The 26,485-nt window shown below is 38.6% G+C and overlaps 1 protein-coding gene across 2 annotated transcripts in view; it reads left to right on the plus strand.

Annotated features, from left to right (window-relative positions):
• TRPC4 (transient receptor potential cation channel subfamily C member 4) overlaps positions 1 to 23,335 on the plus strand; it is a 206,852-nt gene extending 183,517 nt beyond the window's left edge. For both annotated transcript variants that reach the window (XM_069601491.1, XM_069601489.1), the window contains exons 6-11: positions 259 to 572; positions 8,283 to 8,478; positions 11,185 to 11,379; positions 20,397 to 20,438; positions 20,562 to 20,651; positions 22,349 to 23,335. In XM_069601491.1, coding sequence (XP_069457592.1) covers positions 259 to 572; positions 8,283 to 8,478; positions 11,185 to 11,379; positions 20,397 to 20,438; positions 20,562 to 20,651; positions 22,349 to 23,077 — 1,566 coding nt within the window. In that variant the 3' untranslated portion in view covers positions 23,078 to 23,335. The remainder of the gene's footprint in view (positions 1 to 258; positions 573 to 8,282; positions 8,479 to 11,184; positions 11,380 to 20,396; positions 20,439 to 20,561; positions 20,652 to 22,348) is intronic.
• The last annotated feature ends 3,150 nt before the right edge of the window (positions 23,336 to 26,485 follow it).

The raw sequence follows: 26,485 nt of genomic DNA on the forward strand, positions 1-26,485 counted from the left end.
GCAAAGACTACAAATGACAAGGACAGACTAGGAAGGTCGCTTTGATTAAAGCTCACCCTTTATAAGTTCCTTTAGTAAATTTCTTATTTTTGTGTAGATTAGAAGTGCTGCCACCTTCATGGAATACATCAGCTTCCTGCCAATAGGTCATAGTGCTAAAGCTACCTGAAAAAAATCATCCTGGCCTGGGCTTGACAGATTTGTATGTATGTATTTGTTTCATATTTTATTTTCTCCTTGTTTCTCTCTTTTCTCCAGTACAGTGCTCTTAATCCACGTGAATCTTGGGACATGTGGCACCCCACGCTGGTGGCTGAAGCTTTGTTTGCTATTGCAAATATATTCAGTTCCCTGCGTCTGATCTCACTGTTCACTGCAAATTCTCACCTGGGACCTCTGCAAATATCTCTGGGAAGAATGCTCCTGGACATCTTGAAGTTTCTGTTCATCTACTGCCTTGTGCTGCTAGCATTTGCCAATGGCCTAAACCAGTTGTACTTCTATTATGAAGAAACAAAAGGGTTAAGCTGCAAAGGCATACGATGTGAAAAGCAGAATAACGCCTTTTCAACGTAAGTCTCATGGACTTTTCCCTTGGAAATGTCGGTAGAATTTAAAGGGTATTTACATTTTGAAATTGAACCATGACAAGTGGTTGCAAAGAAACACTGTGCTCAGTGGGGAAAACAGAGATATCTACTACATCTAAGTTTTAGTAAAATGGTCTTTTCTTTTAAATGAGCTCATATAAAAGATAGCTATGTATACTGTTTTATAAGGTGGAACAGAGCAAAATTCCCTGGTGGTTCAGTGGTTAGGGCTCCATACTTCCATAGCAGGGGCCATGGCTTCGATCCCTGGACAGAGAACTAAAATATCACATGTCGTGTGGCACCACCAAAAACAACAACAACAACAACAGCAGCAGCAGCAACAAAAACATTGCTGAGAGAAATTAGAGAAGACCTAAATAAATGGAGGGGCTTCCCTGATACCTCAGTTAGTGAAGAATCCACCTGCAATGTAGGAGACCCACGTTTGATTCCTGGGTTGGGAAGATCCCCTGGAGAAGGGATAGGCTACCCACTCTAGTATTTTGGGGCTTCCCTTGTGGCTCAGCTGCTAAAGAATCTGCTTGCAACATGGGAGACCTGGGTTCGATCCCTGGGTTGGGAAGATCCCCTGGAGAAGGGAAAGGCTACCCACTCCAGTATTCTGGCCTGGAGAATTCCTGTATAGTCCATGAGGTCTCACAGATTCGGACACAACTGAGTGACTTTCCCTTTCACTTCAAATAAATGGAGAAATATAGTTTAAAAATATAAAATGTGGAGTAGAAAGGAACCTGTGTCTAGTGACAGCATACAAGCACGTTAACAGATAGAATTTATGGAAAACCAGTCATGGAAGAAAATCCAAATGCTTTTCAATCTTTGCTCAGGTGTTTTCCAGATACTGAAGTCCCTTCACATGTCTCTGTTATTCCCAGGTTCCCTAACACAAAGTCTAAACATGGGGAAATAATTCAAACTAGAGACCTCAGGCTAACCTAGGGCATGATTCTGATGCGCATAAAACTCTCTGTGTCCTTACAGCTGATGAGCGTCTTGTCTGGTGTCAAGCTTCTGTACTTCTCACAATCAGGCTTACTGACAGCACATGTTCATGGCCACGGCGTTTCAGGCTCACATAGCCCTAATACATTCCTGTGTCTACTTCCTTCCCACTGTGATAAACTGAATTAGCAGATGAATTGGGAAGTTAGGTGATCTTCCTCTCCACCGTAATCACATGAACACATGGTCATTTGGTAGATGCCTTTGAAAGTCAAATGGCCCTTCATTGGCCATTCTAGAATTTTATGTAATCTAAAAGAGTGCAGTAATTTCTCCAGTGGGAGGAAATCAATAACGTCCCATGAACTAAATTACTTTTGGTTAAAATAGTCTTTTTGGCTCAGTTCTGTATTTGTTTTATCTGTGATCCCAGTATTTAAAACCTCTCTAATCCATCAACATCTGATTATTTGCACATAAGTTTTCATTGCAGTCTTAGCTGCCTCAAATCCATTCAGAGATAGATCTGATACAGACCACGAATCATAAAGAAAAAAAGTCATCGCAGCTCCACCTTGTCACTTCATCACTTGCTCCAGCCTCTTTATTCTCCTGAGCTTAAGCAGTTTCTCCCGTCCACCCAGCTTGCCCTGCTTTGTCTTCTTCCTCTTGCTCTTTTCTCACCAGTTCAGCAGCAATTCATTGAAACCCCTTGCAGCAACATCTCGGTAATGAATGGCTTTGGACTGTGTCTCAGTTTTAATATCAGAACTTGTCTTTTTCCATTCACTTATGATCCTAGACGTGGCAATCTGCCCCTGGCAATAAGGATAAGGAATTCACAGTCGTAGATCCCACCAACCTCTCTGCTTCTTAGGCTCAAATTCTGCCTGTAACAAAGTTCCTGGATGTTGTCTGCCTGCTGATTGGCCTCCTGGATTTCTGATGGAAAGAGAGATCCTTTTTCCATGCTCTATCTTTCACAACTCCCTAGTTACTCTGTGCTGTGTGCTCCAAGACAGACTGTTTGCTAAGACCACCCTGTTGATATTTGCAGTCACATCCTTCTGAATCCATGCTTTGTCTTCCAGAAAAAACTTTCACACAGCCCTTAGAACTGAGTTTCCTCCTCAGGTCTTCTTTAATTCAGGGAACATCTGTGGTTCCAAGACCCAACCCATTTTCAGACATCTTATTCATCTGCAGTTAACAAGGGTTCTACCTAATCCCATCCTAATTTATGATCCATGAGATTCTCAGAAATCTGCTTGCTCCGTTACTGGTTTTGTGGTAAATGCTAATCTGTGTTGTGTGTGCTTGTGTTTAGTCGTTCGGTTGTGTGTGACTCTCTGTGACCCCATGGACTATAACCCACCAGGCTCCTCTATCCATGGAATTTTCCAGGCAAGAATACTGGAGTGGGTTGCCATTTCCTTCTCCAGAGGATCTTCCCAACCCAAGGATCAAACTTGCGTCTCCTTCATGTCCTGCATCGACAGATGCTTTACCACTCTGCCACGTGGGAAGCCCCAAATGTTTACATATTGTGAGCTCATTTAAATATGTGTCTAGGAGAATATGGCTAGAGAATCTAATGCAAAATATTTAATATAAATTTTCTTCTAAAATCAAACATGTTGAATAACTTGGCTTATGCATTATTTTAGCATATACTGACCAATGACTTTTCTCTATCACCATGAAAAGCAACCAATAAGGGCATATCAGTCAAAGATTATAGGTTCAAATCATTCAACACCAGTAAATCAGGTGTTCTACCTGAATTTTTCTCCAGAGAGAAGATGGTAAATCTGCGAGCAACGAACTATTTTTGTTCAAAGTTACAAAGAGTTAACTAGTATGATTTCTTTTTATTTTGGCCATGCTTCATAGCATGCATGATCATAGCTTCCCAACCAGAGACTGAACCCAAGTCCCCTGCTTTGTAAGATGGATTCTTAACCTCTGGACCACCAGGGAAGTCCCACAATGATTGCTTTTCAATATTAATCTGCCTTACTAATTATCCTTCAACCCTGTTCCGCATCTCGGCAAAAACTCATCTGATAGATTTGGCCTTATGTGTCTAAGAGACAACTTCTGTATTCAGTTTACACCACTAGCACAGACCTTTCTCCCTAAGATCTGTAAATCCAACTGTCTTTTGCACAGCTCTCCATGCAAATGTCCTAAACATCGAAACCCAATCAAAGAAAACTCATGAGAATCTCTCAAAACATTTTTCTTCCTCCTCCTCAACTCCTTTTCTTAGTCAATGCTACCACAACCCATCCAGATACTTAAATCAAAAACTAGATCCCCCCGTCCCCACACCCCTGCCATGCACAGTCAGTCTGCAAATGTCCACTCCTGCTCTTTTTCATCTCGGGCCCTCTTCCCTTGCTCACTCCCTCTGCCTAAATCTAAGTTCCCTGGCCCTGGTCCCTGCCTTCCTTGACATGTCTTCTGTCCCATTGCCTGCATGATCTTTCTAAACCAAAATCTTGACACTCCTGTGTTTAAAATATCTCAGTAGTTTCTTGTTCCTTATTGGATTCAGTCAGATTGCTTAGCTTGACATACCGAGTCCTCAGAGATCTGCCCCTGGCTTCCTTTTTTAGCTTCATCTTTTCTCGATTCCCCAATAACACATTACTCTTCAACATCTTCTAATGGGTTAAGCTGTCCCTAAAAATGTCATACTATTCTCTCATCTCAGAATGCTCTTGTTCTGCCCTCTTACTTGGCGAAGTTTTATTCTGGATTCCAAAACCCATCTCAGATGTACGTTTTCCGGATGCCTTTCTGATCCCCTCCTGACTGTGAGCTCCCAGTGGGAACAGGCTGTGATCTGCCTTCTGTGTCTCTCCATGCTTTTGCCCACCAGCAGGGGGGCCCTTCTTCTACTCCTTTAATGGTTCCAGCTTGTTTTCTCTCTGATGTGGATAGAACTACATGTTGCTAAAAGACACCAAATGTTTAGTCACTGAAAGTAATCTGCATACAATTTTAAATCAATAGTCTCTGGGTAAGAGGCTTGCTTTCTTATGAATACGGAGGCATGGACTTCATGACAGATATTTTCTCACTAACAAAAAAGCCATTAATGTTGATTGGAGCTTCATTCCTGATAACTGGAACTGGCCAACTGAGGTCATACTTTGTTTTAATATATTTTATTTCTTATAAACTAGGAATGAAACAAGTCAGATGTCTTGTATTCATTTATATTTCCTCATTGGTTTCATCTCAAAGAATAGAGGAAAATTCAGCTGTGGAATACATGACTCCCCCCCCCCCCGCCCCCCCCACTTGTTCTCTTTCTTTTGTTATAAGTATTTAACTGGGGAGCAAGCTTTTTTCAGGAATTGAAAGATAGCCTCAAGAAGCAAGAGACAAAATATTACCTTTAGGATGGAAATGCTATAGAAGTTGCCAGATTTTAGTCTTTAATCAAGATGTCATGCTAACTGTGCTTTGATTAAGTGTGGCATTATCCTGGGCTTTCTGTGCTTATCTTTCCATAGAATTAGGAAAATATTGTCCCATAATGGCAATCTGAAATGTGATGTAGCTAATGGCTCATCATTTTATGGGCAATGTTGTTATCAATAATTATGAAAGCAGTTTTGGAAACAATGGTTTTGAAATATTAACTTAGATTGATTTTTTAATCCATGCAATACGAAAATTAACTAAGAAATACCAGTGTCCTGATACCAGGGTCTTGATTCATCTAAAAGTACATATATTTTGGTTAAGTGGAACTATTCTGCAAATCTTACTTCTGATTCGTTCAACTGAAAAAATAAAAATAAGAATGAAATTCAGAATTAACCATAAAATGTCATCTTATTTTGAATTTTCTTGTTTTCAGATTTTAATTAAATATGTAAATAAATGTTTTGCCAAAGAGTCTGCTAATATCCTAATGTTGAATAGTTCTTATTTGCTGCTGCTGCTGCTGCTGCTGCTGCTGCTAAGTCGCTTCAGTCGTGTCCGACTCTGTGCGACCCCATAGACAGTAGCCCACTAGGCTCCTCTGTCCCTGGGACTCTCCAGGCAAGAGTACTGAAGTGGGTTGCCATTGCCTTCTCCAATGCATGAAAGTGAAAAGTGAAAGTGAAGTCTCTCAGTCATGCCCGACTCCTAGCAACCCCATGGACTGCAGCCTACCAGGCTCCTCCATCCATGGGATTTTCCAGGCAAGAGTACTGGAGTGGGTTGCCATTGCCTTCTCTGAGTTCTTATTTAGGTAGAAGAAAATCAGAATTATTTAACCATTACAATCCATTTACTCTATATCCCTTTTTTATTTGCATATTTAGAAAAGTAACTGTTATGAGGTTTATGTGGCAACATTTTATACAATTAATTATATCATTCATGTAACTTTTCTCTGAACTGCTATTGAGGTTAGGAGAAAACCAGTTGAATTATACTTTATATTCACAGTGAGAATGTACACTATTTAGGAAGAACAACATCATTTTGCATTGAAGCCAATGACTCTGTCATTAATCTTAGAATCTGTCCTTAAAGCTACTGAAAATAAAGAACTCATGGCCTTGGGTCAATTCTGAAAGTTTTCAAAGAATAACTTCTAGTGTCCTTTGTCTGAGGCCAATGAATTATATTAAACTTTCCCTGATATTGTTAGAATCTGACATCTGATTGTCCTTTAAAAGCATGGCAGAAACCAATATAATATTGTAAAGAAATCATCCTCCAGTTAAAAATAAATAAAAAAAGAAATGGTACAAAAATGAATCACAAAATCTGTGAATAAATCTTGTGTCAACTGTATTAAACAATTACATATGCAGTTTAAAAATAGGATGGAATTATAATAAATGATACATTTTCAAAAATTAAAAATATATTCTATATGGTGAACTCTTCCCAATGTACATCCCAGCTGACAAGACAAGGTCTGATTAAGGTTGATCACATTAAAGCCTTTAAGATAATTTGCCCCACTGAGAGTCTAACAGCATTAGCAAAATAATTCAATAAGGAACCATTACATTTCCTATCCTATAATTAAAATTTTATTATACAATTAAACATATGAAATGGTTTATGTAAAAAAAATTTCAGAAAAGAAATCCTGAACACCAATTAAGGCATCCTTAGTGGGATTATCCTGGTTATCCAGATGAGAAATCCATAGATTGCATCAAGTGATAGGAGTTTGTTACAAGAATCCAGCACAGGATTATATCCATTAGATTCTCAGAGCAAGGACTGACCTTAGCAAGAGCTGGACCTTGGAATTTTTTACTCTGAGAATCGATATTAACATGACTCAGCTACTCCACATTACTCTCTTCAGGGTTTACTATTACCTGGCTTATTTAGTCTCTATTCTGTTTCTTAGTGTATGCTGTCTCAAAACTTTGGCTTCCTCATAATTCCAGGGATCCTGGTTCTACATCGTGACTTCTGTCATTTCAGTGCCTTCTAACAACTACCTCATTCTCTTGCTATAAAACGTTCACAGAGAGGAGATCTGATAGTTTAAACTCATCTTTCCATGTCAACCCATACCGCTGGCCTCACGTGAATTTGCTCTCCTTGGAGCACTTAGCCACTGAAATCCTGCCTCCTTAGTCACCATGCCAGGCATAAGATACCTTTTGCTTTTGTTTTCTGGAGAAGGAAATGGCAACCCACTCCAGTATTCTTGCCTGGAGAATTCCAGGGATGGTGGAGCCTGGTGGGCTGCCGTCTATGGGGTCGCACAAAGTCGGACACGACTGAAGCGACTTAGCAGCAGCAGCAGCAGCTTTTGTTTTCACAATGTAACTACAGTCTTGTTTTGACCATTTCTCAAAGACTCTTAATTCTGTTGTCTTTTATTATATTAAGGTGTTATAATGGTCCTACCGAAACAATTCTTCATTTGAGTTCAGACACTCTTCATCTTTTTCCATTTTGGGAGTAAATTAAAAAAAATTTTTAATGCTCCCTGAGATATTAAAAAATAGCAAATTTGATTATCTGAGCATTCAGAGACATCTTGTCATCTTACAGGATTTAGTCTGTGCAACTTTAATTGTAAATGTGGAAATCCATAGTGATAACACTATTTTAGTCCTTTTATAATCAAAAAGGAAAAATCAGGTAAAAGTACTTGTATTTTTCAAAGACTAAGCCTAAGGATCTATAATTTGTCAACTGTCACTCGGTGCCTTGGGACAGAAGTTTGCAAACTTGTTATGAAAAGGAGAGGTAGTACATATTTTAGGCTTTGTAGGCCATCTGTTCTCTGTTGCAATTAGTCACCTCTGCCATCGTAACAGAAAAGAAACTGTAGACAGTAGATAAATGAGTTGGTATGGGTGTGCTTCAATAAAACTTTATTTATGCACATTGAAATGTGAATTCATTTAAAATTTTCATATGTCATGAAATATCACTCTTCTTTTGATTTTTTTCTTACCATTTGAAAAAGTAAAAACAATTAACTCAAGATGATATAGAAACAGGCTACAGGTCTGATTTGTCATCGGTAGTCCAGGAAACTAAATAGCTTTCAAAGCTCTAGGGAAAGTTAGGTACACATTTGCGCAGATTAAGGAAACAGTATTATTGGATTCTTTTTATTAAGCTTATTTTAAATTAATCAAACATAACCTAATAGTAACCATATTCTACCATTCAATCTTACTGTATAATTGTTCTATTAATATAGTTATTAGTGTCATTTTATCTTTATTCCAGGTTATTTGAGACACTCCAGTCCCTGTTTTGGTCAATATTTGGGCTTATCAACTTATATGTGACCAATGTCAAAGCACAGCACGAATTCACCGAGTTTGTTGGGGCCACCATGTTTGGGACATACAACGTCATCTCTCTGGTTGTCCTGCTTAACATGTTAATAGCTATGATGAATAATTCTTACCAACTTATTGCTGTAAGTTGAATCACTCCCCTCCTAGAATGTGTTGTTAGTTATACTCCACCCTATTATAATTGGTAATACAATCTGTAACTGCTATGAATGAAACAAATCAGAATTATAAATGGACAATGTGATATTTATAAGCACTCTTACCATACTTGGCTATATACTAATTTAATTTTTCATATTACATGTGATTATACTAAATCTAACCTGCGAGGCAATCATTGGCTATGGCGAGCAATAGGTGAGGTATGGGCTATGAACAGGCAACTCATCTCTATATAACCCTTTGGGTTTTGCATTGTCTCTCGCCGTCTAATCTACAATCTTCATAAAAGCAAACTCATACCAGCTTTGCAAGGTACAAGTGCTAGCCCAGAGAGGAAGCTGAGTGAAAAAGCACAGGATTTTGTTTCTTAAAGCCCAGAAAAGAGTCATTGAGGAGTAACACTGGATGCTGCAGCAGAATATACAATACCATACGTGTTTATTTGAAACTCTAGAGTGCAAACAGCTTAGCTTATTTATTCATTCATTCAATAAAACCTTATTAAGCTCTTATTCTGTTGCCAGGGATGGTCCTAGGAACTAGAAATATTGCAATGAATAAGAACAACAAAGCCCTTTATCCCTTTGAACTTGCATACTAGTGATCTGTGTCTGTGGCCATTAAAAACAGTGATAGAACAAATCTGTATTGGAATATATATCTTAAGACTTAAATATATATCTTAAGACTTTCATATGTATACTTTAGACAAGTAGCATCTTATAAGAATAACTATAGGTTGCCCATTTACTCCATAAATAACTGCAATTATATTGCATCTTTGAGTCTATTGCTAATTCTCTGGGATGTCATTATTGTTATTTTGAGAAACAGCACTCCTAATTTTAATTAAACTCTCTTTATGGAAGCAAGACGCCTGTCACAGATGAAAAACTGCCTAAGACATTAAGAATAAATGAATTTTATTTACGAATTCCCAGACTGAAGTATTCCCACTGGATATACTTAGGCCCAGGGCTTTCCAGGTGGTGCAGTGGTAAAGAATCCACCTGCCATTGGAGGAGATGCAGGAGAAGTGGGTTTGAACCCTGGGTTGGGAAGACCCCCGGGAGAAGGATATGGCAACTCCAGTATTCTTGCCGGGGAAATCCAGTGGACAGAGGAGCCTGGAGGGTTGCAGACAGTCAGACACAACTTAGTGACTAAGCAACAACAATGGCAAGATGAGTAGTAGTGATGACACTAGCCTGGAACTTTCTACCTTCAGTTTTTCCAATCACTAGATGGTTTAATATTGTTACAGACCGTTTCAGAATCCCAAGCCTTGAACTAAGGAAAAGTCTGCTTTGTGACCGCAGTAACAGAACATAATGAAGTCGGGATAATCCTTAACTTGTGACTCCCTGGGAATGAGAAGGAGCAGAAACTACTCACAGGCCAACATTTCACTTGTGTGACTGCCTTTTTATGACCTGAAGCCAATTTTACTCATTTCTACTCTCCATGGCTACAGCAAACAGTATCTACTTCCCTTCATTAATGCTTGTTTAGAAAGATAGGGAAGGAGATAGGAATGGGAGAGAAGAGACAAAGGGAGGGAAGCTACAGCTTCTGAGGATCTATCTATCCATTCATCCAATCAGATGTCTGCTAAGAAACAATGAAGACCATGCATTTTCTAGACATGGTGAAGCCCGTTGAAAGCACACTCTGTCCAGTGTTTAGACTAAAATCCACATTATTCAGAGGAGAAATGTATGCAAACAATGTATGCACTCATCAGCACACAGCAATTTAGAAATATTAGAATGAAGCATAGTCTAATTTTTCCTACTCTAAAACTCGAGGGTTTTAAAAATAATATTGGATTGGCCAAAAAGTTCATTCGGATTCTTCTATAGCATCATGCGAGAAAACCCTAGCAAACTTTCTGGCCAACCCAATATTAACGGGTTAAGATGATCTATTTTGAATTTGTATGTATGCCCAGTTTCTGCCACCTCCTACTTTCCAGATTTTCTGCTTAAATAAGATTTGTGGCTAATTTAAGAGGAGACTGACTGCCCCATATCTAATTGCCACAAATGTTCCTAAGTTTTTCCAGGCAATTAACAAAGTGAAATCATTAATAAACAATCAGGGAGAATACCTCAGGCTTGTGGGTGGTCACTAGACATACTCTTATCTGGTACTGTTTGGCCAAGGTTATGTCAAGGTTCAATGCTGTGTCAAAGGCCTGTTGTATATTTGAGGAACTGCTGAATTTATGCCTGTTGCTTAAAGGTGGACAAGGTTTATTCAAATGGGAACATATCAAGTAAGAATTTTCCCGAAAACAACAGAAGTATGAGCCGTGGGCATCTACCTAGGCAAGGTGTCAAGGCCTTGGGAAGACATAAAGCCCTGCTTGAGGCTAGAATCTAGTGAAACTGAGCTAATGTAAGCCTACATGCGTGAGAAATGAAGGTTCATCTTCAGGTCATTCATCTCCAGTCTCTTTAACATGGAATTATTTTAGCTTTCTGTTTCCTAGAAGAGGAAAGGATGAAAAGTGACAAGAGAGTTGTGAGTCCTTTTTAGGCTAAGCCATTGTCTAAAGTATTAACGTTCCAAGAGCCACTCCAAAGTCAGGCTACAGTCTCTCTGTGAGGTTTACCTCACCTTATTAAGAAACCTGTCAGCGCTTGTCATTTTCTCCTGTTCAGGACCATGCGGATATAGAATGGAAATTTGCTAGAACAAAGCTTTGGATGAGTTATTTTGAAGAAGGAGGTACCCTTCCTACCCCCTTCAATGTCATCCCAAGCCCCAAGTCTCTCTGGTACCTGATCAAATGGATATGGACACACCTGTGCAAGAAAAAGATGAGAAGAAAGCCAGAAAGTTTTGGAACAATAGGGGTAAGACCACAGGCTGTTGGTATTGCTGTTTTGTGTGTGTGGGCACTTGAGTATGTTTGCATTCTTTATGAATATGTCTGCATTTTAGCCTTTTTGTTCTCATTGGTTGCATTCAGTGAACATCTATTCCACAGTTATTGTGTCTAAGGGGCTTCCCTGGTGGCTCAGCAGTAAAGAATCTGCCTGCAATACAGGAGACACAGGGACACGAGTTCAATCCCTGGGTCAGGGAAGATCCCCTGAGTAGAAAATGACAACCCACTCCAGTATTCTTGCCTGGGAAATCCCATGGACAGAGGAGCCTCACAGGCTACAGTCCATGGGGTCACAAAAAGTTGGACATGACTGAGTGACTAAAAATAACAACATTATGTCTCAGAAACTGCCTGATTAACTGTGGTTCACTATGGTTTAACAAACCCGTTTCCTCCACTGAGGGTGGTCACTATTACTTTAATATGAACCACATTGTACATTTCCTAGACCCAGCACTCAAGGTTCGGGAAACTAGCCCATTAATTTCTAGTTCTATTCAGAATTATAACCTTGGGTTACTTTCAGCATGACTGATTCATTGTTTGTTTCTCTGGATTGTAAGGGAATTGTCTGTTTCAATCACCTCATATTCTCACTGCCTAACAGACACCCCTGCACAGAACACAGAATGCTTGACAAAAAGTTCTCATTTCAGTGACTGAACAACTATTATAACTTAAAAATGCTGTCCCATATTCAAGCGCAGTGATTTCAGAATCTATTCAGTTGCTCAACATTTTGCTTCCACCCCCAGTTATATTCAATACCAAGAAGCTGTGTTTGTAAAAAAATATAGGACTATGCAGAGCCGTGCCCCTGTTATACTGGAATATTATACTTCCCTAAGGACATTTCTTTCATATTGGAGAGCAAGAGCTCAAACAACTCCAATAGAAAAGCCATGGATTTAAACTTTTCCAACCAAACCACTGACACAAGTCATTCTTCATTTCTTTCTCACTCAAGTTTCCTCATTTTCAAAGTTCTCATAGTGATGTTTTAGAAATTGATACTGTAGCATTCAGTAGTCACTTGGGTATTCTCAGAGAAATTGCCGTGGAAGTATTCTAATATGCCCTTCTGTTAGAATTATCAAGTGATGTCAGTTATTTAATTAAAGAATTAACTCATTTTTAATTTTATTTAACTGAGTTTGTGACTGCTAGTTATGCCCTTAGTGATCCTTCTTACTGATGAACTTCATTGCCTACCAGGCATTGTTCTCAGCATTGAGCGGTTCTTTCTCTCCTGAAAGTGGCATCGATTGTCCTGTCATCTCTAATTCTAAAGAGAAATTGACAGGCAGGGAAGTAAAGCAAACGGGTAGTTAGGAGAGGCAGTTATAGTCTTTCCTAGAAACCATCACTCCATGAACTTGGAATTTGGGCATCTGTCTGATCTTGGAAATGGAAGTCAGATTATGATGAAGACTTATCTTTCAATCCTCATACTAATTCATAGATTTTATCACTGATTTTTTAATTTTTCTCTTAAAAATAAGTTGAATTTATTGAAAAATATGGTTGTAAAATAAATATAATGATTTGGATTTAACAAGCAATTACTGTACATTTTCCACATACCAGGAGATGAGTTAGTAATTAGAGGTGGGCAGAGGTATACGAAGGTATGGTTTCCATTCTTGAGGGCCTCGATTTTAATGTGAGAGACACAATATGAGAATATCTTACTATAATACGTGTTACATGATGTATTTAACATGACCGTGTAGTTATATCCATGATGTCATGAGAACAGCACGGGAAGTAAGTCATGTTTTTCCTGAGAAAAACAGAAAAAGATTTCAGAGATGCCAAACTCTGGCTACCTCCCTTCCATGTCAAAATAGACTTGTCCTTTTTCTCATGTTATTCTTAAAATTGGTAAGAAATTGATTTAATCAGTCCTCCAAAATATATTAATTATTAATACTACCATATTATGCTTTCTCTCATAGCAGTATTTCAACTGAAGAAGATTTTCTGGGACCCAAAATAAAAGCGATACACAAAAGAAATTTGTCTTTAATATTTTAACTTTAGGCTATAGCAGAAGGAATCTTGGGTTTTAAGATGCCATGGAACTTGCAACAAAATACAGGGCCCTGCTCTAATATTTTAAGAGATCCATCTGTGCAGCCACCAAAATAATGGAGGACCACTCTAAGAATTTGACTTCCAGCTCTCTCTCCCGTCCCCCAGAATCCTCCCACTGTTGACATATTTTTAGGACTACATCACCATCATTTCTTAGATGCAAAGAGGAGCTTAACATTGACTTGGGCTTTCCTATGAAAGCAGTGATTCAAAAGGTAAATGGCATAAGTTAAAGAACGTTCTTCTCTATACATTCCTGGTCAGAAAAGCTCATTTCTATTTCTGTCTCTATCTCTAAATTTGAATATTTTGATCCAAGTTGATGCACAACAAGGTAATTTACCATTAATTCTGACCTCAAACCATTCTCTTTTCCCTAGCCATGTAGTTTCTTAACTTTTGGTAATGGATATCCTGTGCTTTGGGAATTTATGACAAAACTGCACCCATATTGGGAGTTGTCTCTCTTCTCTCCATTCTCATCCTGTCCTCAATCCTGCCTCTTCTCTGCTAAGCTGATGCTTTGGACAAGCACCAACCTAATCAAACTCAATGCTATACATTTACTTTTGTCTAGACTGCACTTCCAGAAGGAGAAGGCCGTATCTTGGTTTTTGTACTCTTAGTTGAGTTTTATACATTTAGATATTAGATGGAAATAGATCATATGTATTATTTGTAAAGAAAACCATAAGGTAAATAAAAATTAATGAAGTTATGATATTAATGGAGGAGTTAATGGTAAAGAGTCCACCTGCAGTGCAGGAGACCTGGGTTCCATCCCTGGGTCAGGAAGATCCCCTGGAGAAGGAAATGGCAACCCGCTCCAGTACTCTTGCCTAGAAAATCCCATGGACAGGGGAGCCTGGTGGGCTACAGTCCATGGGGTCGCAAAGAGTCAGAAGCGACTGAGCACAGCACAGAGCTAAATGAGAAAGTAATTCCAAAAGGGAGTGCTGTGAATTCATTTCAGTTTGGTTAATCTACCTGATAGTCCATTGTGTAGACAGATGAAGATGAGGAGATAGACACATCCATTAACTAAAAGGTGACTTTGAAGTACTGTTGGCAGTCACTTTGTGTAACAAAGCTTAGAAGATTGCTTGACATTTCAGAGGGACCTTAGAAATCAATTAGCTCAACTATTTCCTTTTAGAAAAAAGAGCTCTTTTACCTTGGGCAGTGTTTTAGGTGACAGAGCTGGGGGAAAAAAAATGGGTCTTAGTATTCCTGTTCCCACAAGCTTTCCATCACCCTCTCTTGCTTTCCTGGGAACGCTGAGGACCTTCCACAATACCTTCCATGCATGTCCATCTTTTGGTTTCTCTCAACAGCTTTTGCAGATCCCACCACTGTTTGTCTTTTAGATTCCCCTCTCCCAAAGCCCTTGGTTTACAAGCTGGACTATCTTCTGCTCTTATTTCTTGATTCACATTTTTGAATCAGAATTTTGAAGCTGACTGGGTGGTAGAGTTTATGCATTCTCAGAGGCATTTTCTCTAAACCGTCCCACTTGTGAGTTGCATACTTTTGTAACCAGCAGCCACCTGAATGTCACGCTGCTGCTCCTTCCCTTCAGGCATGAAGCCCCTGCATGCTCTGAGGGCTACTGGTTGGCCATGGTCTAGGAGTCCATCATTGGTGATCTTATCTTGTATGGCCTCTGGGTAATGCTGATATTAGACTAGCCCTGAAAACACATTAACTTTTTTTTTTTTTTAATCTTTGGACTTCCTTTTATGGGTGACTAGGAATTCCAGGTAAATTAGCCTTTCATTTGGAATGTTTTATGGGAGAAAGCAGAAATGAGGCAGAAATGCTTCATTGAGCAACACTTTTGGGAAGCAAGCCCAGGAAGGAGAGATGCCTTGTTTCTGGGAAATCAAGAAAATCCCACCAAGGAGGCAGCCTATTGAAAGTATAATCATAAATTAAGCAACATTTTATAGCTTCTGGCTTTATAGTATAGGTTTTTCTCTTACCAGTCGAATTTTAACACATTTTATCAGCAAATACCCTTCTCGGTGTTAAAACACTGGTTCTCAAACTTTAGTGTGTCCTAGAATCATCAGAAATTTCCATTTTAACAAGCACTTCCAGCTTGTAACTTTAATTAGAAATTCCTGTTTAAAAAGGCACTGGCATCTAGCTCAGCTTTTTAAACTAAAAGCCATTGTTTGCATTGGTTGTCCAAGAGGTCTAGATTACTTAATTCAAGCAAAAAGATATTGGAGCAATAAGACTTCTCCAGGGTTTAATTAATATGAAACAATTTTCATGCTATAGACAGGTTTCCAAACAGAATACTTAAGTTGGCAATGTATTGAACCAAAAAAATACTAGGTCTTTTTAACCAAATCATTAAAAAATGATCTTAACCTCTTTAGTTCTGTTTCCACTTTCTCGTTTTCTCTGGGGCAGCTAGTGAGGAGAACATGAAACACCATCTCTGTTAGGGTCACTTAGCATCACTCAGCTCTGGGACTGCAGATGGTTTCCTCATGCCTGACCAGTTGCCACAGAAATATATTCAGTTAAGTCACTGCTTGGGAATCTGGACAAGTGACTAGGTTAATACACCTATCATTACTAAAGGACAAAGGCTAACAGCCCTTGCTTTTCAGAACTCATTTTTTAAAAAATGAGAATCATTAAAATGTATTTCCCCTTAATCTTCATGACTTTCTGTATGCCTACCAACAAATGTTACAGATATGACCGTGTTCACCCATGGGTACCTGTGAATTCCTAACCTACTGTGGTAAGATTTGCCAAGACATTTTAATTAAATGTTCTTTCCCAAGTGGGAATCTAGAGGACTGAATTTCTTCTCAGTATTTCAAGAGTGAGATCCTGAATACTTGCTGGGACAAGGCAACCTTCAGCATTTTATATCATTTGCTTTTATATGCTTAGAAAGTGTGTTTATGGAGAACAGTATGTATACCCATCAGGAAATGAACCACACTGCCATCTCTACGGAGAGATCATAGCCTGCAGTGACCCCTTGCTTTTTCACTTTTTTTTTTTTTAATAAGAGTACAGACAGTTGCCCCTCTTTAGGGATTCACTGAGCAAAACAGAGAATAAAAGGCATAATTCATGGGCTTAAAATCAGTGATAGAGCCAAACTAGAGTGGGAATGAGAGAAAACAGTGCTGACAATGGACTGTAGGGAACCGAGCTTGGTGAAGCGAGCCTGACGTTCCACTGTGTGGACCCGGAGAGAAGCAGAGATAGAGAGTGAGAAAATGTTACCACGAATTCCCTCGAGCCCTTTCTTTCAGAGCTGCAAAGCTCTGCTTGCTCTAAAGCAACCTGACACTTCTGTTGAAATCAGAGTTATCTCTGTGTAGCAAAGGTTTTTTCTCACTAGCTGATCCTTTCCTTTATCATTATCTCTGTGATCCAAATACTGCCATTGTCTTGTCCTAACAAATCAGGAGGAACTTGGAAAGGAAGAGGTCTGCCAAGATGGCAGCCGGTGTGTCCTGGGCACTTGCATAGAAAGCCATCCTGCCAAGGAACATTCTACCTTGCCAGACTTTGGGTAGAATTCGCCAAGAAAACTCCCATCTTAAAGTGCACATCTCTCTCGAAAATAATTTTCCTAGACATCCAGTCAAGGAAGGAAGATTCCTGATCCATCATATGGCCCATTTTTCTTATCTTCAACATAACAGCAAATCAACTTAATTTATTTTAGAAAAAGCTGCCAAATGCAATTCCACAGATTTTTCGTTGTTGTTTTAGTTGTGTCCGACTCTTTTGCGACCCCATGGACTGTAGCCCGCCAGGCTCCTCTGTCCATGAGATTTCCCAGGCAAGGATACTGGAGGGGGTTGCCATTTCCTTCTCCAGGGGATCTTCCTAACCCAGGGATGGAACCCATGTCTCCCCAGTCTCCTGCACTGCAGGCGGATTCTTTACCACTGAAATTTCTCAGTAACATGAACTCATTCACAGAAAATTTCTTTATTCCCAACAGAATAAAATTTCTTTATTCTACCATGCTGTCATTCTACCTAGTCATTAGTTTTCTTTTATAAAAAATAGAGAACCGTTAGTCATTGCAGATCACTTTATCAAAGTTTAACATGACTAGCTTAAAAAAAATTCACTACCTCTTACGCACTTAGGTACTTTTTAAATGAAATGTCCTTTGTTATACTGCTTTTATAAACACAAATTGGTCCATTCTATTCTTGGTCATTTCCAGTGATAATAGAGTAAATCCTTTTGAAGTTCAGCTGAACTTTACCCAACAAAGGGGTTGCAAACATGGTACTGTTGGTGGCAGCTCTATTTTATAAGCATTAAATGATGTCACCAGTTTCCAAAAATTATCATTATGTTTATGGCAAAGAATGCCTACATTATGGATTGAAGTCTTGTGTCTTTGAAAATAAGATCTTTGGAACTCCTAATCTCATAATAGTAATTAATGGTCAGTAAGTATTGGTGAATTCATTTCTTTCATTTTGTTTTTAGTGTTCAGAAGATGGTTGACTGCATCCATTCTTACCTTCCTAGGTTACTGAAGTTCAATTGGCTGATATAATCTCACAAGACTAAAGACTGTTTTATAGTATGACCATCTAGGTGTGGAAACGGATTGGTTGGCAAAAACAATTAACTGTAAACTTGGGTTATGATATTGAATAACTCCTGATAGTTATCACAGTAAAATTTTTTATGTTCTTTCTGTCTGCCAGACTATTTTGCTTAAAATTCAAAAAATAATTTTTCCAGAAAAATAAATCTGGAATTATCTTTTAAAGTATGATCTTTGATCTTTTTGTATTTGAATTAAAATTTCAAATTTCCTATATGAGTGAATTTCTACAGAAGGGAAGACAGTTGTGCTCTTTTTAGTATTAAAATAAGGTGAAAAGTGAAAGTCACTCAGTGGTGTTTGACTCTTTGTGACCCCATGAACTGTAGCCTACCAGATTCCTCTATCCATGAAATTCTCCAGGCCAGAATACTGGAGTGGGTAGCCTTTCCCTTCTCCAGGGGATCTTCCCAACCCAGGGATCAAACCCATGTCTCTCTCATTGCAGGAAGATTCTTTACTATCTGAGCCACCAAGGAAGCCCAGGCATCATGATAGTTTTCACTTATTATTCATAATTCTCTGATTCTGTCATCCTTAGTTTTAGTTTTACTTTAAGAAAATTTAAAGTTAAATCATGACTTCAAACTACTTTCTGACTATTTTAATTGGCTTTTTAACGACTAAACTAGAGAAATGTTATAGAGCCCCAAGATAATAAAAATTGAGTCTACTAAATTCTGTACTAAATTCAGTGTTTCTATTTACTTAAATCATAGAATATGATCTCCTGTACAATGTTTCCAATGAGAGTGCTAAAGAAGTTAGTGTACAGCTGCATTCACACTCAAAGTCTTTGTGTTCTCTTAAAGTCAAGGAGATCTGGAAGGCATGTTTCCTCCCAGAAGTGCTTTTTCCCTTAGATTTCAGCTGATCTGTTTCTCAACAGGAGTCACATACCTCCATCTTGTGGCCCATTCATAAAGTTCCCACATTTTTTTTTTTGAAGATGTTCTAATTTTGTATGAAGTTTCAAATTTCCCAGTCCTATAATTAATACCATAATCATTTGAAAATCTGTTTCCTAAGAGTCATGTAAAATTGAATGGTTTTCCAATCATTAGTGGCCTTTACAAAGTGAAGCATTGTCTCATCTGTTTCTGAAAGTCACTAACAGTCATGAAACACAAATCCATTCTAAAGGCCAACAAAAATGCCAACTTCCCCTATTTACCTTAAACAGAGAAAAGGAGTTTCTTTTAAATTGTCTGATTTTTTTTCTAGTATCATTTCACAGTGATATATGCACAACTCTTTTCAAAATTCCATTTTATCAGCCTCTGATTAAGTATTTACTGGGGAACAAGATCAAAAGACTTATTTAAACCCAAGATACATTATCTCTTTTGCTTTTTCACAATTTATCAAATTCATTTCTTTGTAATAGAAGTATACTTGTTTTTACACTACTTTGGCCAGTTTTCTTCCTTAAGAATCAATGCTGCTATTTGACACGCATAAAATTAAGATTGTATTAGTTTTTTTTCTAGTATCTTTAGAATACTAGTGAAACCTGAAAATATATACTTTATCATTTATTATTTAACTCAACTTACAATAGATATTTTTAGTCATTAAACATCTTTCTCTGTTTTATACTCCATAATCATTGCTCCATGCTAACCCAAGCTCTGCTCCCAAAACATTCTGATCCCTTCAGAATGATAGCAGGGACTTACATTTATTTAAAAAAATTAATGAACCCTATCTTTGAGCAGAATCTTTTATTTTGATAAATTCAACCATCTAATTCAAACAGCAATTTCCTCTTGATGTATATCTGCTTGAAATTAAGTATTGGGGAATTCATTGTCTAACAGTGTTTCTGATTACACATTGTATATCATGGCTAAATTCTTAATGTGACTATGTTGACCTTCAGATTGTTATACCACTACCTTTTCAGTCTATCAAATTTTAATATTTGACATTTAATTTGTGTTTGATACCTCCAACCTGTGTCTCTTAGCATCGTTTCAAATGGAGTACACACCAACTATGATGACCTAATTCTCCTAATCTTATATTAAAAGAACGATCTTGCCATCATTGTTTAATTATTCTATATATTAAGTACCACAGGAATTATAGCCTTGCACTTTGTTGTTTTGGTTCATTCATTCTTTTGATTCGAGTAAGGCTCTCTCTCTAGCTGTTGTCCCTTGCCCAGTAAAATTCCCACTTTGCAGAAATGAGGGGAACCAGGAATTACTTTACAGAATGATAAAATATGACTGTAACTGAAAGGTAACTGTCCCCTTCATTTTTAGAGGCGAGCTGCTGATAATTTGAGAAGACATCACCAATATCAAGTAAGTTATTTTTATATCTTGCAACCTACACTAAAATAAAGCACAATCCCCTCTTTTGAACTGACTCTGGAGAGATCATATTTATGCACTGAAGAGCAATTCTCTCATTTTCTAATGCCTCAGGAAGTTATGCGGAACCTGGTAAAGCGATACGTTGCCGCAATGATTAGAGATGCCAAAACTGAGGAAGGTTTGACAGAGGAGAACTTTAAGGTAACCACTTTCATCCTTGTCACTAAGAGGTGGATTCTACAGAGTGTGGAGCAGGGCAGCCCATTTTAACTCAGAGCTGGAAATGGGGGTCGTGTGTTCCGAGCAAGCCTTTCTGTCTTCTTCTTTTTCTTTTTTTAATTCAAGCCCTACTGAATTATTTTTTTTAAGTGGTAAAATTTCTTTCCAAAATACACTGCATTCAAACAGACTTAATCTGAAAGATCGAGGAGACTTATTTGGACAGAGAAAATCCTAGTGCCTTGTGGCATTCTGATTACTGATCTCAGCCACAGGTTTTTTAAAACTTTGATTTGATTTCTGACCCTGAAACATTTAGCAACCAATGGTCTGAACACAACAAAAAACCTTCTTTGTGTTCTGCATGACTTTGCTAGAGGAAAATTTAAGGTTTGAGCTTGATTGGAGCTCACAAATGTAGTTTTTCTCCCTGAGTTGTTGTTGTTGTTGTTTAATTCTATCAGAGTCAAAAAGGTAGAATACGTGAAATACATAGTTCTTATCTCATGGTATAAAATGCCTTTGTTAATCTGCATGGGTTGTTAGGAAGTCTCCAGACAAGAATACTGGAGTGGGTAATGATTCCCTTCTCCAGGGGATCTTCCAGACCCAGGGATAGAACCTGGGTCTCCTGCATTGCAGGCAAATTCTTTACTGTCTGAGCCACCAAGGAAGCTCCAGGGATTTTGGACAACTGACTAAAAGTCAATAAGATCTTATAGGCAAAAACAAAAGAAACATATAAAAAAAACCCTATAGGAGACTATGACAAAGAAAAACAGTAGGCTTGACAGGGAATAAATATAAGCAGCCAATTAGGCAAGAAGAGAGATAAATTGCAAAACAAAGCACAGGTTAATAGTTGACTAGGATCCAAAATGTTCTCTGTAGCCACAACATCCAAATTTTGGAGTTAAATGATTCCTGACACTTAGAGTGATGGGTTGGAGGCAGGAGGCCACCCCAAAGCCCACCAGCAGGTTAGGACTGAGAATTCGGTTGTCCAAAAGGATGAAGGGATGAATCTAGGAAATGCTGTCTATTCACCAATTCCCAGGATTTAGTGGCTGACCCAGATGTTGAGAAAAAATCAGCTCCAGGGTAATAAACGATTGAAAGTAACTGCCAGCTCTTGGAAGGGTAGACTCCACTTTAATTATTTAGTTTTAGATATCCCTGTGGACACCAAAATGTTCCAATATTCAAAATCTTGATAAAACAAACAAACCCCTACATCCCTGAGAGAATGTGAGATGACCTGAAAGCAGATGCATATTTTGGAGAGAAAGTATTTGAAACTGTAGTCCCAAAGAAACCCAGCATCCCCTGCTACAGAGCGATGGGAAAGAAAACTCTTACCCTTTCTTTTACATCAACCTTAGGAAGTCTCCTCCTTTCTACAGAACTGTGATAGGAGAATTAGGAGACATCAAATAGATACAAGTGCAGTGGAGAGAACTGACCGTTCTAAATGGAACCACAGCCGAGGGGACTCCTAGCTCCCAGAAATGAGTGAAGACGTGTCAGATCCATATGTGAAATGAGCAAATAACAGCTTCCTGGCTGTCGTCTATGGGGTCGCACAGAGTCGGACACGACTGAAGCGACTTAGCAGCAGCAGCAGAAACGTTTATTTGTTTAGGTCACGAACTAATTTCATCATTTTCCTTTTCACTTAGGAACTCAAGCAAGACATTTCTAGCTTCCGCTTTGAAGTCCTGGGGTTATTAAGAGGAAGCAAACTCTCCACGGTCCAGTCTGCCCAGGGCACGAAGGAGTCTTCTAACTCTGCAGACTCGGATGAAAAGAGTGATAACGAGGGTAGCAGCAAGGACAAGAAAAAGAACTTCAGCCTCTTCGACCTGACCACCCTCATTCACCCGCGGTCGGCGGCAATTGCCGCGGAACGACACACCATCAGCAACGGCTCCGCCCTCGTGGTGCAGGAGCCCCCGAGGGAGAAGCAGAGAAAAGTGAATTTTGTGACGGATATCAGACACTTTGGGTTGTTTCACAGACGATCGAAACAACACGCCGCCGCCGAGCGAAATGCAAACCAGATCTTCTCCGTTTCAGAAGGGGTGGCCCGTCAACAAGCTGAAGGACCCCTGGAGAGGAGCATCCAGCTGGAGTCCCGAGCTCTAGCTTCACGGGGTGACTTGAACATCCCGGGGCTCAGCGAACAGTGTATATTGGTAGATCATCGAGAAAGAAATACAGACTCCCTGGGTGTACAGGTGAGCAAGAGAGTGTGTTCATTCAAGTCAGAGAAGGTGGTGGTGGAGGACACGGTTCCCATCATACCAAAGGAGAAGAAACACGCGAAAGAGGAGGACTCGAGTGTAGACTATGATGCAAACCTCACAGACACCATCACCCAAGAAGACTATGTGACCACAAGGTTGTGATACTTGACCCGAGGAAGCGTTTCTCATCCGTAACACACATTTTCCATAGTGAGCTGGGTGGTGGGGGGAGATGTTTATCAGTGAATTAGCCAATGCTAACTTCCACTTTATAGCATTTATCAACTGGGGCATATTAACCGTGTCATGTTTAAATAAGGCAAAGGCTATCCCAAACCCTTGTTTTGTTACCCGCTTTTGCTTTCACAATTTGTTTTACAATTTTTGTTGTTGTTGTTGTTAATAAATAAATCCACCTTGTATTCTTGTACTGTTGCGATAACCCACAGGAAATTTTTAGCTCTTTTTCAATTTAAACAAAAGCAACTTACTACAGGTGGTAGTTGACTCCTATAATAAGATATTTTTATATGCAAAAAAAATGTAGCTGAAATAGTAGAGCTTTTCATAATTTTTCAGGGTCCCTAGAGATGGTTACTCATCAAGGACTTTTCACCAAGCCAGAAAGTTTGGCTTTAAAACACAAATATTATCCGATTATTTCTTAAGAACATGTAAATATCATGCATAGTTTAAGTAAACAAGTCTCCTCATGGAATCAAGATCGAGCTCTTAAAATGAAAGTCAGGTATACGTTCTAGAGTTGTATGGTGTCCAGTTTTTGCTCTCAGTAAGTAGAAGAAATGTTTGTCCTTAATACATGTTGATGATTTTTAATGTTTTGTCAGAAAATAATTCTTAAGTTTGTTTTTTAATGACCTTTTTCAGTCTCACCTGCAAATTATATAAGTATGAGGCTTTGTGAATAAAGAGAATTTCAAAAATGTGGCAAAAGATCTCAGTGCTAGAAAAGAATAACAATAAAGTACAACATCTTAAACAAAGCAAGATGATTGCAGGTTCATAACATTCAGGTGAAAATGAATTTTTTCTAATAATCTAAACCTAAGCAAAGTTACATCCTGTTTTTAACCAGTGCAACATAATTCAAAAGACGTACAAAAACCTAGTAGTTTCCTCTGCTTTCCCCCAGTGACTAGTATTTCTTTAAAATTAAAATCACTCTAAAATTACTATTAATTTTAGCAGTAGGAATAGATATATAGTTTTCCCTACAGTGACCACTCTTAATTAGGTATTTCTTCTATTGTTTCCAAGGTAATTTAGTTTATATTATCCTCATTTACTACCCACTCCAGTGTTCTTGCCTGGAGAATCCCAGGGACAGGGGAGCCTAGTGGGCTGCTGTCTATGGGGTTGCACAGAGTCAGACACGACTGAAGCAACTTAACAGCAGCAGCAGCAGCATCCTCATTTACTGAGCTACTGAAAAAGAAGTGTTTTTACCTGATACCAAAAAAGGTGCTGGCAACTTCTTTAAGTTTAGATTATATAACTTGTGTCTATCTAAGCCACCATGGAAATAGATGTTTCCTCACCACATGCAATTAGCATTTATTTCAAATCAACAGAAACATGCTGAGTTTGTTTCATCAAAAATTACCTCCATGAACTAGATAAATCATATATGATTTAGCATTGACCAAAAGCAGGTAGCTCAGATGATAAAGAATATGCTTGCAATGCGGGAAACCTAGGTTCGATCCCTGGATCAGAAAGATCCCAGGAGAAGGGAATGGCAACCCATTCCAGTATTCTTGCCTGGAGAATTGCATGGATAAAGGAGCCTGGCGGGCTACAGTCCATGAGGCTACAAAGAGTTGGACATGACTGAGCAATTAACACATACATATAAAAACTTCATAGTATGACAAAACCCAGTTTCTGATCCCTGCACATCAAAATAAGAACTAACAGCAAATAGCAATGTCAGCCACTGTTTTGTGTGCTATGTGTGTATTAAAACACATGTACTGCTCATGACAACCCCTGAAATAGCTCCTATTCTGATCCCCACTTGTTTAGATGAGGAAATTGAGGCAGGCAATAACTAAGCTGAAGTTCACAGCCAGAAATGAAGCTCCGAGGAGTCCTTGAAGGTCATGCCCTTAACTGTTTTACCACACTGCCTCTCAGAACACTAACGAAGGCCAAGCAAAATGATGTGCACACACGGAGTTTACTGTGGCCACTTCTGAAATGCCGAAGTTTGGGAGCGAATGAGCTAAATAAACTCCATAAATGTGTGTCCCTTTTGTAAAGCCAAAGGAAGGTACAAATTTAAAGATGAAATTGATTTGACTCTTTGACAATTACATGATGGAAGATGGTAGATTTTTTTTTAAATCGATTTCTTAGGGGCTGTCAGAATTCAACCTGGAATATTAGATTTTAGTTTATAGGAAAGCGAGAGGCACTAAGATGCTGAGCATTCCTAAATCTGGATTTCGTCTGAGGGATTGAGGAGTGGGTCAGGGAGCTTTAGAGTGACACAATAAGCCTAATGAATGTTCTGACTTCAACAACACCTTTAGCTCAAGTAGGCTAGAACTCAGAATAAGCCCTGGGAGATAGTGGAATCCTCGAATGTTCGAAGTCAGACATAGAGCAGCAGGGGAATCATAGTACTAGTCTCTATACTTGTGATATTTTTCAGTGATTCCTTTTTTGCTGTCTCTGTTTTGTGTGTGTGTGTTCCCTCGACCATTAAGATCATATATGTACGTATCACTATGATACAGTCTTCACCGGAAATTTAAGTTCAAATTTCCTCTGTTCCTTCTAGTAACACCACCAACAATAAAAGTGACCAAAAATTTTTCCCAGTAGCTTATTTATATCAGAGGTTAGGGGGCTGATGTTTTACAGGTGAACATGGTGATAACAGAGGACCTTCGGAGCACATAACACCTTGCTTTTCAGTGTTCCAAAAATCATGGTTTCTAACAACTCCCAGATGTCACTGACAGAGGTATTTATGGGTTTAAACAAAATACTGGATATTGCTTGTACTGGTTATCCTAGAATTGGAGATTATTCTAAATATGTAGCAATATTACGTGGCATTAATAAGCAGGAACAGTAGGGAAAGAATAAGAAATGATCAGAGAAAAATAGGACTTCAAAATAAAGGGATGATGTATTTTTGAGGTTTTTTTTTTTTAAGTGAGTAATTTGTGGTTTCTTTTGATTTCTATTCATATTTCTATCAATGAACTTCTAAACACCAGAGAGAGGTTTGACATCACACTTTAATTTGTGTAAAACAATGTTTCTTGTATTTCATGCCCTCGGGATCCTCTTATTGCTCACCTTTATTTATTTATTTATTGGCAGGGCTGGGTGAAAGAGGACCTAGAAAATTCAATAGAACTTTAATAGAATTTGGTTCAATTCATAAGACTTCACCTACCATAGATATGTTTGTAAAAAACCCCTTACAAGAAAGAATGCTATAAAGATGTACCTCACTGTTTGTGATAGATGTATTCTCGAAAATATCTGTGTAAATAAATCTATATTAACTTTGGTAGGGAACTGACTGTGGAA

The sequence above is a fragment of the Ovis canadensis genome, chromosome 10, assembly GCF_042477335.2.
Source record: "Ovis canadensis isolate MfBH-ARS-UI-01 breed Bighorn chromosome 10, ARS-UI_OviCan_v2, whole genome shotgun sequence".
Lineage (NCBI taxonomy): Eukaryota > Metazoa > Chordata > Mammalia > Artiodactyla > Bovidae > Ovis > Ovis canadensis.